The sequence below is a fragment of the Pelophylax lessonae genome, assembly GCF_965119305.1.
Source record: "Pelophylax lessonae genome assembly, chromosome: 1".
Classification (NCBI taxonomy): Eukaryota; Metazoa; Chordata; class Amphibia; order Anura; family Ranidae; genus Pelophylax; species Pelophylax lessonae.
In genome coordinates, this window is record NC_138768.1 from 133,284,489 (window position 1) to 133,298,267 (window position 13,779).

General features: G+C 41.9%; 1 protein-coding gene across 1 annotated transcript in view; it reads left to right on the forward strand.

Annotated features, from left to right (window-relative positions):
- Nucleotides 1-13,779, forward strand: part of GFM2 (GTP dependent ribosome recycling factor mitochondrial 2) — a 58,398-nt gene that overhangs the window by 8,366 nt on the left and 36,253 nt on the right. The window contains exons 6-9 of the mRNA XM_082243324.1: nt 1,613-1,701; nt 4,012-4,100; nt 10,054-10,114; nt 12,971-13,156. Of these exons, the coding sequence (XP_082099450.1) occupies nt 1,613-1,701; nt 4,012-4,100; nt 10,054-10,114; nt 12,971-13,156 (425 nt within the window). The remainder of the gene's footprint in view (nt 1-1,612; nt 1,702-4,011; nt 4,101-10,053; nt 10,115-12,970; nt 13,157-13,779) is intronic.

Here is a 13,779-nt window from a genome sequence, read left to right on the forward strand (position 1 = left end):
TTTTTCTAAGTCAGAGCGACTTGTGTCGCTCCTATTAGAACGGGTCCTTTACTATTCAATGGCGAGCGACCGACCGCGACTTGTCAGGCGACCAAGTCGCCTGACAAGTCGCGCTAGTGTGAATGGACCATGAGTTGACGTGTGCTGACGTCGTTGTTTTCACTACGTTGTGTTGCATTGTGTGTTTTTTATTTATTTTTTTTTTTTTTTTTCATTTTTTGTTTTCTTACATAGCCAGAGCCAAAATACTTTTTTTTTAATTCTTATTTTTTTTCAAAACACATTGTAGTGCATTCCAGCACATTGTGTTGCATTTTAAATTCAGCATTTATTTTCACCCAGTGCACACTAGGGATCGACCGATTATCGTCAAAGCCGATATATCGAGGGCCGATATGCACTTTCCCTGATATATCGGAATCGGCCACCAAGGTGGCCGATATTACCGATATTTCGGAAAGTGCTTGTACCGGAGTGATGCCTGCAGCTAGAGGCATCACCCCGGTACTGGTGTCCATAGTCATTACCAGACAGTCGGTTGTCTTGTAATGACAACTGATGCGGCTAAGAAGCCGCTCGGCTGTCATTACAAGGAGCGGGAGGGGATTCCCACTGCCTTCCGCGGCTCGCCCGGGTCTCCCGTCCCACCGGGATACCTGGGCAACCAGCCTGTACAGACGCTGAAGACCCGATCATTCGGCTCCCATCGGGTCTCCATGCAAAAACCCGGAAGTGATGTCGTTACATCACTTCCGGGTACTGGCACCAGATTAAAAAAAATGACCGCATTCAAAACAGCCAAACTTGGGGTTTTGAATACTTTTAAGTGCAGAGGAGGGGTTTGGGGTCTTTTAGACCCCCAGATCCCTCCACAAGAGTACCTGTCAAGTAATAAAAATAAAAAATATATATATTTTTTTAAAATGTACAAAAATATCGGCCGATATGGATATGCATTGGCCAAAATATTGGGATCGGCAAAGAAAAACCAATATCGGTTGATCACTAGTGCACACCCACACAACACATTGGTATTAACTAGGTCTATTGGAAACAATGGATCATTGCATCGGGCTTGCATTGAGCAAAGTAGTTCAATGGACCTGGTATGAACCAGTCCTGCATCCATGAGGCAAGCATGACTATGCTATGCTCTCTGTTACGGTGGGAAAAATAAATACTATGCATGCCTACTCTAATATAGTGCTATGCATTTCCCCAAAATGTAGAAGCACAGGTTAAAAATGATATATGGATTTAATACATGAATAAATCCAATAGGGAAACAGAAGCCTGTCACAAGAGAAATATAGTGACTGCCATTGCTGGCCCCCTTTTTTGAAAATGCAAGTTGCCATGCAATCTCTGGCTGTAATAGTTCTTGAGTTTCTGATCAGAGGAACTAGTATGACATTATGAAAAATGTAGCAAAGTCAAAACTGCTGTTTATATTCTGCATATTTATACAGAGTTGATGACTTAGAAAGTACTGAAACCATTGGATCAGCATGATTTAGAAATTCTTAAAAGGAGAGACCAGTTGCAGAAGCCTATATGCTTCTGTAAGTACTTTTGTTTCCCTTGTCTAAATTCTTTCTTTGACTTCTTGCAGGACATGTGGATTTCACTGTAGAGGTGGAGCGTTCGCTGAGGGTGCTGGACGGGGCAGTTGCTGTGTTTGATGCTTCAGCTGGTGTAGAGGTAACAGAAGTGATTACATTTACCAGTTCTGTTTTTTTTAACTTCACATCCACTTAGAGCAAAGGTGCCCTTTTTGTCTGTTTTGAGCAATCTTAAAATCACAATTTTCCATATCGACTACCAATGTAGATTAGGAAATAAATCCCCATACCTATTAGGGCATAAAAGATGAAAGGCTATCTTGGGTGAGGCTCCCTACTGTTTTGGGGGCTATCCCCTGCACTTACTAGATGGTGATCACCTTATGTTCTCTTATAGTACAAAGGTTTGTCTACCTTTCTCATGACTTAACCCTAGATGTTATAAGCGCATTGATGGCTGGGTACCCACCTAACAATGATGACCTACATTTTTCAACCATTATTTGTTGTAAAATAGCTTTCATTATTGTACCACTTCCATTGTTATTTGTCTTTGTTATTCTCTAATAAAAATTTATTGAAACGAAAAGATGAAAGGCTTCTCCACACCCAATCTCCTTAGTGTTTCTTGTCAGAGCAGAAGAAAGCTTGCCAGTGTTTACTTTTTGTTTCTTGTTCACTTAGGTAGGATTACCCGAAGATTGTAAGCCATATTGTTTGGCTCCATGAATTCGCCTTTTAGACTGAGGTCTCCAATTTGAAGGCAGGCAATGTCTAAGATCAGATCTTGAAGTGTTGGTGATGCTGGTTTTTTAGAAGCCAAGAATTCCATGGGGATTGTAATTTAGTTTCAGGTTCTCCTGAGGCTGCAGCAGCCTCCATATTCTCTAGGTGAGGTGGTAATTATGCATGAGCAAGTGCAAGTAGTGGCCATCCTTTTCTCAGTATCCATACTTCTACTTAATTTACAAGTTGCAAGCAAGGAGTGGGCAAAATTGTGTTGCTTAATTGCATTCGAGAACATTAAGACCATCGACCTGGCTGTGCCACCTTGATTGCAAGGCTAGTTTAACAGAATTACAAATCCTTTGGCTATGAAAAAGTGTACACACATTATACAAATTGTACACATCATTTAGCTTGTGAAATAGCTACAGTTAGCTACTCCGGTATGGTCCTTGAGTAATTCAAAATTTCCAGTGTTAACATGTGGTCACACTCATAGGCGTGTGAAAGGGAATGCCAGGTGTGCACACCCTAATCCCTGGGTTGGCAACCCGTCAATCGCAATCTACCCATGCATTGCGGCCAGATGACAGGTAAACAGTGATCCTTCCTTGCCGACCCCCAGAACCTAGACAGGAGAGGCAGCCGGGGTGGAATTTAGTGGAACTGATCTGTATTTTTTCCTGCAGAAGCTGAAAGTAGGCTTCTCCTCCTTTCACCGACATTTAGCTGCCACAGGAGGAGAATCTGTACCAATATATGCCACCACCCCTCCTGTCCCTGTCCCTTTTCTTTCTGCTGCCGGGTCCTCCTCTGTGCTCCCTTGCCCCCCCCCCCCCCACATTGTTTCAGAATGGAGAGCGGGGAAGTGGCAAAAAATATGTCACACACGCCTGAGGTGCACACCCTAGTGCAACAGGCTGCGCACACCTATGGTCACACTCCTTTAGCACCTGATAGATTATGTACAGTAATGTATGTTCGCCATTTGGATTTAAGCAAGGCTTTATCTTATTTCTTTTGCATAGTGCAGGTCCGTGACCAGACCTGAGTCTGTAGCTCTCCTTCTGTGTCTATTTGACCCATATTAGCCCTATATCCACTGAAGTAAGCTACAGGCAAGTAAGTATTTTGTGGCATAGGGACTGACCAAAGAGGGATTACTTTAATGCATTTGCCCAGCTTGAACATATATTGCAATGTATGTGAAACAAAAAATCCCTGTTTTTATGCAAACTTTGCAAGAAAGGATGTATAGCATTGTGCAGAGAGCTCAGTCAGAATTTTCAGTGTTAACCTGCAGTCACACTCCTTTAGCACCTGATGGGTTACACATATGTGTTAGCTATTTGGATTGGAGCACAAAATTATCTTCTTTCTATTGCATTGATATCTACAACTCGCCACGGTGGCAGATAGGACTTGTAGTGTTCCATTTATAGACCGTTTTAATAGATCTGTGAATGGTTGATGCAGGTGTGCGGGCAGAGCCACACTGAATTTAAAAAAAAATAAAAAAACATTGCATACACGCTTGATGTCTTGATATTATTTTCATGAAGAGATCTTGTTGCACTACAAGCAATTTGTAACCGATAGGTATTCTGGTCTTTTTCTGCAGGTTAAGCTAGTCCATGTTTGGATTGTAGGAATTGTCATCAAAGCTGCAATAGGTGCAATTTCTATAGACCCTTTATATTAAACTTTTTTTTTTTTCTTGCAGGCTCAAACCCTGACGGTGTGGCGACAAGCAGACACACATTCTGTACCAAGAATATGTTTTTTGAACAAGATGGACAAATCTGATGCCAGGTACTTGCATAGATTCAAATGTGTGTGTGTGTGTGTGTGTGTGCATGCTGGCAGCTGGATTGTATTTTTATCTTTTTTAAATGTTGTTGCATAGGTCATGTAAGACACCTTCACTGTGAAAGCCGGTCAAAGCAGTAATAAACTCAAAGCCAAAAATGAAATATATTGCAGCTTACCAATCATTAGATGTGTTGGCTGCATTTGTTTTTCTTCTTCTTTTTCCTTTTGGGATAAATGTTTTATTTGAATAAAAAAAAAAAAAAAAAGATCATTATAGGCACTCCTGCCAGTGTTAAATGGTTTGTCTCATACTTGTAAACTAACAGAAGAAAGCCGCTGCTTCTACATATTTACTTTTCCTATGCCCACATCACTCTGTTTAATTAAGCTGGCATTACAGTGAACCTGTTGCTTTTCTCTGTGTGCATAAAACTCCGGTTCACTTTCAGGTCCCTGCCGCAATTAACCACTTGGCGCCCGCGCTATAGCTGAAAGACGGCTACAGCGCGGGCTTAAAATGCCGGAAGGGCGTCCATGGAAGTCCTCCCATTCTCGCGCTGCCCACGTGCCCTGGTCTGTGATCGCCAAGTCCTTGGGACTCAGCTGATCACAGCTGAGGGTAAGGATCAATGGACCCTTTACCACGTGATCAGCATTGCCATCTGCCAGTGCCCATTAGTGCCTCATCATCTGTGTCATCCATCAGTGCCACCTAATCTGTGCCCATCAGTGCAGCCTATCAGTGCCCATCAGCTCAGCCTCATCAGCACACATCAGTGAAGGAGAGAAATCACCTGTTTGCAAAATTTTATAACCAATTTAAAAACTTTTTTTTTTTTTCTGCCTTTTTTTGTTTGTTTAGCAAAAAATAAAAACCCAGTGGTGATTAAATACCACCAAAAGAAATCTCTATTTGTGTGAAAAAATTATAAAAATTTTATATGGGTACGGTGTTGCATGACCTCGCAATTGTCATTCAAAATGTGACAGCATTGAAAGCTGAAAATTGGCCTTGGCAGAAAGTGGTATAAGTGCTCAGTAAGCAAGTGGTTAATTCTGAAGTAATTGGCATCAATCACAACCTAGAGCTGCCCAGTCTTTCATGTTTCAAGGTTAGTTTTTTTATAAAGTGTTGTAACTTTACCTGTAAATTTATCAAGCCCTCTCATGTAACTTATAACCAAGAAAGTGCTGCGCCAGATCATAAATATGTGCAAAATATATCTCAAATCAAAAGAATATATGACTCAAACAATCACATAGAAATGAAAGTGCTATGAAAAATAATATATTAAATAATCAAAGTCCAAGTGAAGGGTGATGCTGAGGTCCCAATAAATCACTATCCAAATCCCCACCTCCGTGACCGTGCTCCAATCCACCACCACCACCGCTAAATTAACCACTTCCATACAGGGCAGTTACACCCTCTTCCTGCCCAGTCCAATTTTCAGCTTTTAGCGCTGTTGCATTTTGAATAACAATTGCGCGGTCATGCAACACTGTACCTAAACCGAATTTATGTCCATTTTTTTCCCCCACAAATAGAGCTTTATTTTGGTGGTATTTGATCACCGCAAGGTTTTTTCTTTTTTGGTACACAAATAAAAAAAGACCGAAAAAGTTTGAAAAAAAAAAAACGTTTTTTGTTTGTTATAAAATTTTTTGTAAATAGATACGTTTTTTTCCTGCACTGATGAGGCCGTAATGACAGGCACTGATGAGGTGGCACTGATGGGGTGGCACTGATGGGGTGGCACTGATGGGCGGCACTGGTGGGCACTGATAAGCTGCACTGATGGGCAATAATGGGCACTGGTGGGCGGCACTGATAGATGGCAATGATGGGCACTGGTGGGCAGCACTGATAGATGGCAATGGTGGGCAGCACTGATAGAGAGTGCATCACTGGCAGGCTCCCTGAGCCCTGATTGCCATCCCTGGTGGCTCTAGTGGCACCCCCCAGGGTCTGTACTCGTAATCAATGTTCTGATTACCAGCACAGACCCCCCCCCCCCCCCCCCCTCGTGATCAGTGAGTAATTAGCAAAAAAATGCTTCAAACTCACTGATTCCTCTGGCTGCAGCACAGATCATCTCTTCTTCTCCTCACTGACAGGATCTGTGTGATGAGAAGAAGAGATCAAAGCCGTTACAGTTTACATTACATGACGGCTGGACACAGCCGTCATGTAATCAGGAGGGCCAATCACAGGGCCCTCCTGCCAAAACTTGTTGCTATGTGTCCGAGGGACGCAGGCACATCGAGATTGCACCGCTCCTTCTGCAGGACGTTCGGGAACGTCTAATCAGAAGGACAAGACTCCCACCCGGCCAGTGATGTATCTTGGCCAAGGCCAACAAGGCCCAGGCCTAGGGCGGCACTTTGCAGGGGGGGCAGCAAAAAAGCAAAGTAAAAAAAAAAACAGCCTCCTCCCGGCTTCCACACGAAAAGGGTCCCCGCTGGCTTGCGCTACACTTATAGTATAGTGCAAGTCTTATGAGGTGAATCGGGCCGGAGGGCAAGGTCCAGGAGGCAAATCAATCTGGCACTCCCATAATGTAGTCACACTGCTACCTGTCAGATTGATAATACCAGCGGGTGAGGACATTCGGACAGACCGCAGGCCGCCAACCACACTTAATACAACTGGCCCGACGGCCGCCAGTGTGGCACTGCATCCTAATGCTTCGCCTACCCTCCTCCGCCCCCAGGTATGACAGGCATCATGTCAATAATATAATTCCATTTCTTTAAACATCCTTGTCCTTGAGCGAGAATACTGAATTGCATCATATACAATTAACACTTTTATTGTGTATGATGGCAATAATATTTTGGACCTGCTCACCTACATATGTTCTATTGCAATATGTCACTGGATTAGTAAGATTACTCTTTTCTTTTAGGATATTTGAACTTGTGTTTGCTGCCACTGATTATTTCACTTATTTGTATAATGACTCTGGACTTCCTAGTCATTATACAAATAAGTGAAATAATCCTATGATTACAATCAGTGGCAGCAAACACAAGTCCAAATATCTTAAAAGAAAGGAGTAATCTTACTTATCCAGTGACATACAACTGTACTGATGGCCACTGATGAGGTGGCACTGATAAGCTGCACTGAAGGGGCTGCACTGAAGGGGCTGCACTGATGGGCACTAATGAGGCTGCACTGATAAGGCAGCACTGACATGCGGCACTGATGAGACTGCACTTATAGGGAAGGAGGCGGCACTGATAAGCTTCACTGATGGGGCTGCACTGATATGCTGCCCTGATGGGCACTGATATGTTGCATTGATGGGCACTAATAGGCTGCACTAATGGCCACAGATGAGGCTGCGCTGATGGCCACTGATGAGGTGGCAGTGATAAGCTGCACTGGTGGGGTTGCATTGATAAGGCAGCACAGATGGGCACTGATATGATGCACTGATAGGCTGAACAGGTGGCCACTGATGGGGCTGTACTGATGGCCACTGATGAGGCCGCACTGATATGCTGCACTGATGCGGCTGCACTGATGGGCAGTAATGAGACTGAACTGATAAGGCTGCACTGATAAGGCTGAATATATGGGAACTGATGAGGCTATGCTGATGGGCACTGATAGACTGTGGTTGTGGTCTGTGGTTTACAGATGATCGGGTGGGTCATAAACAGGAAGGGGTGGGTCATATTTCAATTAGAGGGTGCACACGTTTAGTCAGGCCTAGGGCAGCACAAAATCTAAATAAACCAGTGCACCCGGCTGTATATGTACAGTGGCCGGGTGGGAGGTGGTTAAAGCCTCTCGCCTTAATTTCTGACCCAGGAATCACCCAAGGTCAGATGCAGCTGTCCCCCTTAGGGGATAAAAGATGGTTAGCAGGATCTCACCAAGGGGACATCCGTGATCCGATTACATTTACCCACACACAAATTGGCCAGGTAGGAAGAGAAGGATAAAAAAAATCAAATGCTCTCCGCTTGGCTGATTTTAAATAGCTTAATAAGGTAGATAAACTTACAAACAAAAGCACTCGATAGTGCATGTAAACAGCGGTTCCATAGTAATCCAGAGAGGATATGACGTCTGCAGATAGGCTCCGCCCCTATACGCATTAGGTCGGCGCGTGAGGCGATGACTTCTTCAGCACAAAAGGTGCTTTGGGGCTGTTTCTCTGCTAAAGGTAAAGGCCTATTTTGCCGCATTGAGGGGCCAATGGATGGAGCCATGTATTGTAAAATCTTGGCTGAGAACCTTCTTCCCTCAACCAGAACACTGAAGATGGGCCGTGTGTCTTTCAGCATGACATTGACCCAAAACATACTGCCAAGGCAACAAAGAAGTGGCTCAAGAAGAAGCACATTAAGGTCATTGATCGGCCTAGCCAGCCTCTAGACCTTAATCCTATAGAACATTTATGGAGGGAGCTAAAACTTTGAGTTGCTAAGCAACAGCCAAAAAACTTTAAAGTGGATGTAAACCCTCTCCTATACCCAGTAAAGTTATTAGCCTCAGATGATGCACAGAAATGATGCACAGAAATGAAACCAATCTCCCTATATAATTTTTATTTGTATATCTGCTGTCTTCAGCTGTATAAACTGTTTAGAAAGAAACTATACATCGTGTTAGATTTTTTTTTTTCTTCCTGTTTCAGCTGTGAGAGTGTAGTCTTGGCATACACTGTGTGACAGCTGATTGGAGGAAAAGCACACACCCCCACTCCACATAGGCAGAGGAAGGAAGGAATGTGCTCAGCTGTGCTGTGAATAGACCAGCTTTCTGCTAATCTATAGCATCCACCCGACACAAATTTTCAGTTGCTTTTATCTCCCATCTTGGAGAACTTGGCAGACGTTATCATGCTGATCACAGAACGGAGCAGCATAAAGACACGGGACTTAGATGTGTAAACCCTACAGATATATGTGCCCAGGTCAACTCCGGTTTACATCCACTTTTCAGATTTAGAGAGGATCTGTAAAGAAGAGTGAACCAAAATCCCTCCTGAGATGTGTGCAAACCTTGTAACCAACTACAAGAAACATCTTACCTCTGTCCTTTCCAACAAGGGTTTCTCCACCAAGTACTAAGTCATGTTTTGCTTGGGGATCAGATATTTATTTAACTCACTGAACTGCAACTCCATTTAAAACATTTGTATCGTGTTTTTTCTGGATTTTTAGTTGATGATCTGTCTATCATTTAAAATACACCTCTGATAAAAATAATAGACCCTTCATGTCTTTTTAAGTGGGCAAAATCTGCAGTTGATCAATTAATTATTTTCCCCACTGTAAGCCTGCTTTCACACGGATGTTTCTTTTCAGCATTTTTACCTTGCTAAAAAAGCAATAAATATATTTCCTTTTAAATTCTATCAGACTCTTCGCGCCACTGCGTTGCAGGTGCAGCACATTTTTTAACACTGCACCAAAAACACAGCTCAACAATAGAAAACACACTAAAAATGTGTAAAAAAAAAAAAAAAAAAACACACTACGGTTGCGTTTTTGGTGCATTTTTTGAGTCCTATGTCCATGTTTCACAGGTGCATGCTGAGAGTCAGGTGCTTGAGGTATTTTCACACTGCTTTGTTGAAAACAAAATAGAAAAAGAAAAATCATATGCATTTTCAATACCTTTCTGGTGCGTTTTTTTTGGATGCCTGACTCCCAGCATATTTAATATGCATTTGTCTTGCATTTTTAGCAAGGTAAAAAATGCATCAGTGTGAAAGCAGCCTAAATATAAATCATTTCTTGTATATTGTTTCCTTTCAGTTTAAATTGCTTATTATATACCACCAAAGTGTTAGCACGAGCCTGCTTGAAAACAATTCAGTATTCGCTTATATAGGAGAACTTTGTTTTTCATTTTAAATTACTTTGTGGATTTCTCCATTGCTACAATGAAAGTTGACCTAAGTGGTTGAAATATATATTTCTTTTCTAGTTTTTCATATTCTGTTGAAAGCATCAAAGAAAAGTTGAAAGCCAACCCTTTGCTCTTACAGGTAAATTGGTAGCACATAATTTCTCTGATATGGAGTAGGTTATGATATTGCTTTGCCAAATTATTCTTGCATAATTCCTTTTAAAGGTGCTTCACATTCATCTTTGTTCTTAGATTCATCCAGTTTTACCCCTCTTAGTTCTCACCTTCTGACTTTAAATGGTTATTGATTTTGACAGTATTACACTGGTGGTAGGACTTGTATGGAACAGTTTCCCATACATACTGCCTTAAAGCAGACCTTACCCTCACCGTTTGCCCATGTTCTAATCCTAGCCCTTCTCCCTCCTATTTACAGATTTGGAAGTTGTTTTTTTTCATTTTTTTTTTTTGGGTGGGGGCCTGTTACCTTCTTAATACTACTTCCTCATTTTTAACCTAGGTGAGGATGACTTGGGTCCACTTCATGCCCTCCTGCAGCCTCTAGGGAAACATGTCACACATCCCCAAGAAGATTTGGGACAGTTTCCACTAGTCAGTACATCTTGCTCATGCACAGTACTTGGCAGGCTGTGGCTGATCAGGCTCCAAAATCCCAGATGGCAGCATGAGACTAAGGACCTATATTTTTATCAAAAAGTACACTAAAATTAATTTTAATGCACAGACAGACAAAATACCCAATTGTTATTAAAGTATAAAAGAAGGGGTTGCGTCACCTAATTAAAAACTACCAAACATGTGCAAGCCTTAATTTTTTTTCTAATTTTACTGTGTAAGGGAGGCTCCTTATTTGTTTTTTCAGATGCCTGTTTAACCACTCTTCAGATCTTAGAGAAATGCAAAAAGAGGTTACCCCAGCTCCACTGCTAATATACAAGTCCAGAGACTGGAGTCCGGTGCTCAAGCCAGGGTGTTCAACTCCCATAGATAAATACTCTGAACAGAAGGGCTGGCAACTCGGCGTACTCTTGAATAAAAGTACTTTATTAATGCAAGGTGCAGAGTATATGCTGACTAGCTTTGGCTATAGAGCCTTCATTGTACCATGCTTTGATGAAGGCTCTGTAGCCGAAACACGTCAACATATACTCTGTACCTTGCATTAAAAAAGTACTTTTATCAAGGGCATACCTAGTCGCCAGGCCTTCTGTTCAGACTCTTCAGATCTTGCCCAGGACTTTGCTACTAAAGTGAAAGCACTAAAAAAAAAAAATGAATCCTTGTTCATCTCTCAAGCTATAGGCATTGCAAGTTCACAACAAGGACATTAAAAACACAGCTATTTTTCTATTACTTTCTATTGCGCCAGAATCTTGGCAGATTTGCCTGCTTTCTAATGTAGACAGTCACATCAAATGAAACCCAAATTTAGAGTCTTTGTTTTAATTTTTGAGAATCTTTGAGAGTGAACAAGTTCACAGTACAATCAGACGTCCGGAATGGCTTGTTTTGAAAGCTCTTTTACCATGTAAAAAATATAAATGCCAAAATACCCTCAATGTCAATCTGGGCACAAGTACAGTATACTTTAACCTCCCTGGCGGTATTCCCGATTGTGGCTCGGGGTTAATTTTCAGTACCAAAAGCGGTAACCCCGAGCCACACTCGGGATTACCCCAGAATGTTATTCACCTTCCATGCGCTCCCCCGCCATCCTCACAGTCTCTCCCCGCTCTGTGCACGGCCGATTGCCGGCACTTTCCTTACGGCTCCCTCCCTGCGAGCGTAGCGTCGCAGGGGGGTGGAACCGGCGGCAAATTCAAAAGTGTAAAAAAACACTAAATGTCATGATACAAAGCTGTGATCCTAACGGATTACACTGTATCATGCTATTTCAGCACAGGATTGCACCTGGTGACTTTTCCAGTGCCCTGCCTGTGTTTTTCCACTGCTTTGTGCCTGGAAAATTGTGAACGACCATGGTGTCCAAAAAGCGTTTTTTTTTTTTTTTAATGCGCAAAATCGCTTTTAGACGAACTGGAAAACAGCGACAGCGAAACTGAGTTACTTGAAGAACTGAGCGATAGCGTTTCGTGGGGAAAACTGGTCATCAGGTACGGAAAGTGACGATAGCGACGATGCTGATGTCTCTTTCTGGCACATAGCTTGTGGAATTCGGGAAGTATATCAAATGATTCTTCACAATTTCAAATGGTGCTATGTGCCAGAAAGAGACATCAGAAACGTCGCTGTCGTCCCTTTCCGTACCTGATGACGAATTTTCCCACGAATCGCTATCGCTCAGTTCTTCAAGTAACTCCGTTTTGCTGTCTCTGTTTTCCAATTCGTCTAAAAGTGCTTTGCACAAAAATGCTTTTTGGATGCCATGGTCATTCTCTATTTTCCAGGCACAAAAAAATGGAAAAGCACAGGCAGGGCACTGGAAAAGTCACCAAGTGCAATCCTGTGGTGAAATGGCATGATACAGTGCAATCCATTAGGATCACAACTTTATATCATGTCATTTAGTGTATTTACACTTTTGAATTTTTCCGCCGGTTCCACCCCCCTGCGTTGCAACGCTCGCAGGGAAGGGAACCGGAAGACAGGTGCTGGCATCGGCCGAGCACATGCGGGAGGAAGACGGGGGATCGCAGGGGAAGGTGATTTTTAAAATTGAAAACAGATTTCTATGCAAAACAATGTACCACTTTCAGCACCTAGAATCTGAAATAATCATACCACCAGGGAGGTTAAGATCTGTTTGTCCATAGTTTGCAGTGTTTTAACACTTCTGCACATATTCTGTTTTTAAAAAGAAGACAACTGTAAACATTACTTTCTATCCCTCATTAATAAAAGTATGTAAAACAATAGGATTCATGCTAATTTTTTTAGGTATGCCACTATTTACTTTAGTTCAGTGTCTGGTAATCTTTTCAGTATGTAATGATCATCTCTATCTTGTGCTAAGATTCCTATAGGGGAGGGCAAATCATTTCAAGGTCTGGTTGATTTATTGAGTATGCAGTCGATCTGCTGGAGTGCGCGATCCAGTGAGGATGGTGGAAGAACATTTGAGAGGAAACCCCTGAAAGAAATAAAGGACCGGGATCTGCTGAACTCTGCCATTGAAGCAAGAAATGCCTTACTAGAACAAGTAAAGTTTTAAAGTAAATATTCAACAGAAGATAGGAATGATAGGTGTGAGCGTTTTAGTACTTCTTAGAATGTTTGATACACAAGATAATAAAACAAGAGCCCGTGTAGAATGTGATGTTACACATTCTTTAAAATTCAGTATATTCACTGAAAATGTTTTTCTTTTTCCAGGTAGTAACACATCGGCTTCTTGCTTAACATTTTTTGTAGTTTGAAAATGTATTTGCTGTGTTTTGCATTTTATAAACCTTACCCCCACTGGAACATTTTTTGTTTTCGAAGTATGATCAAAAGAACAAACAGGGCAAAGAGATCACCAATAGTACAAATGCATTACATTTAGTAGTTGGTAAAGCATAGTACAAAAAGGTCCACAACATTTTGTGAATTTGAAATGAATGTTTTTAAAGCGTATCTAAAATGTAATATATTACCAGTTCTTAACTTTTGCCTCCCATGTAAAGCATATGTGCATCAGCAAAGAGTATTGGCTTCAACTCCCACACGCCTCACATACAGTGGGGAAAATAAATATTTAGTCCCCTGCAGATTTTGTAAGTTTGCCCACTTACAAAAAAATTAAGGGTCTATCATTTTTATCATAGTTGTATTTTAACCACT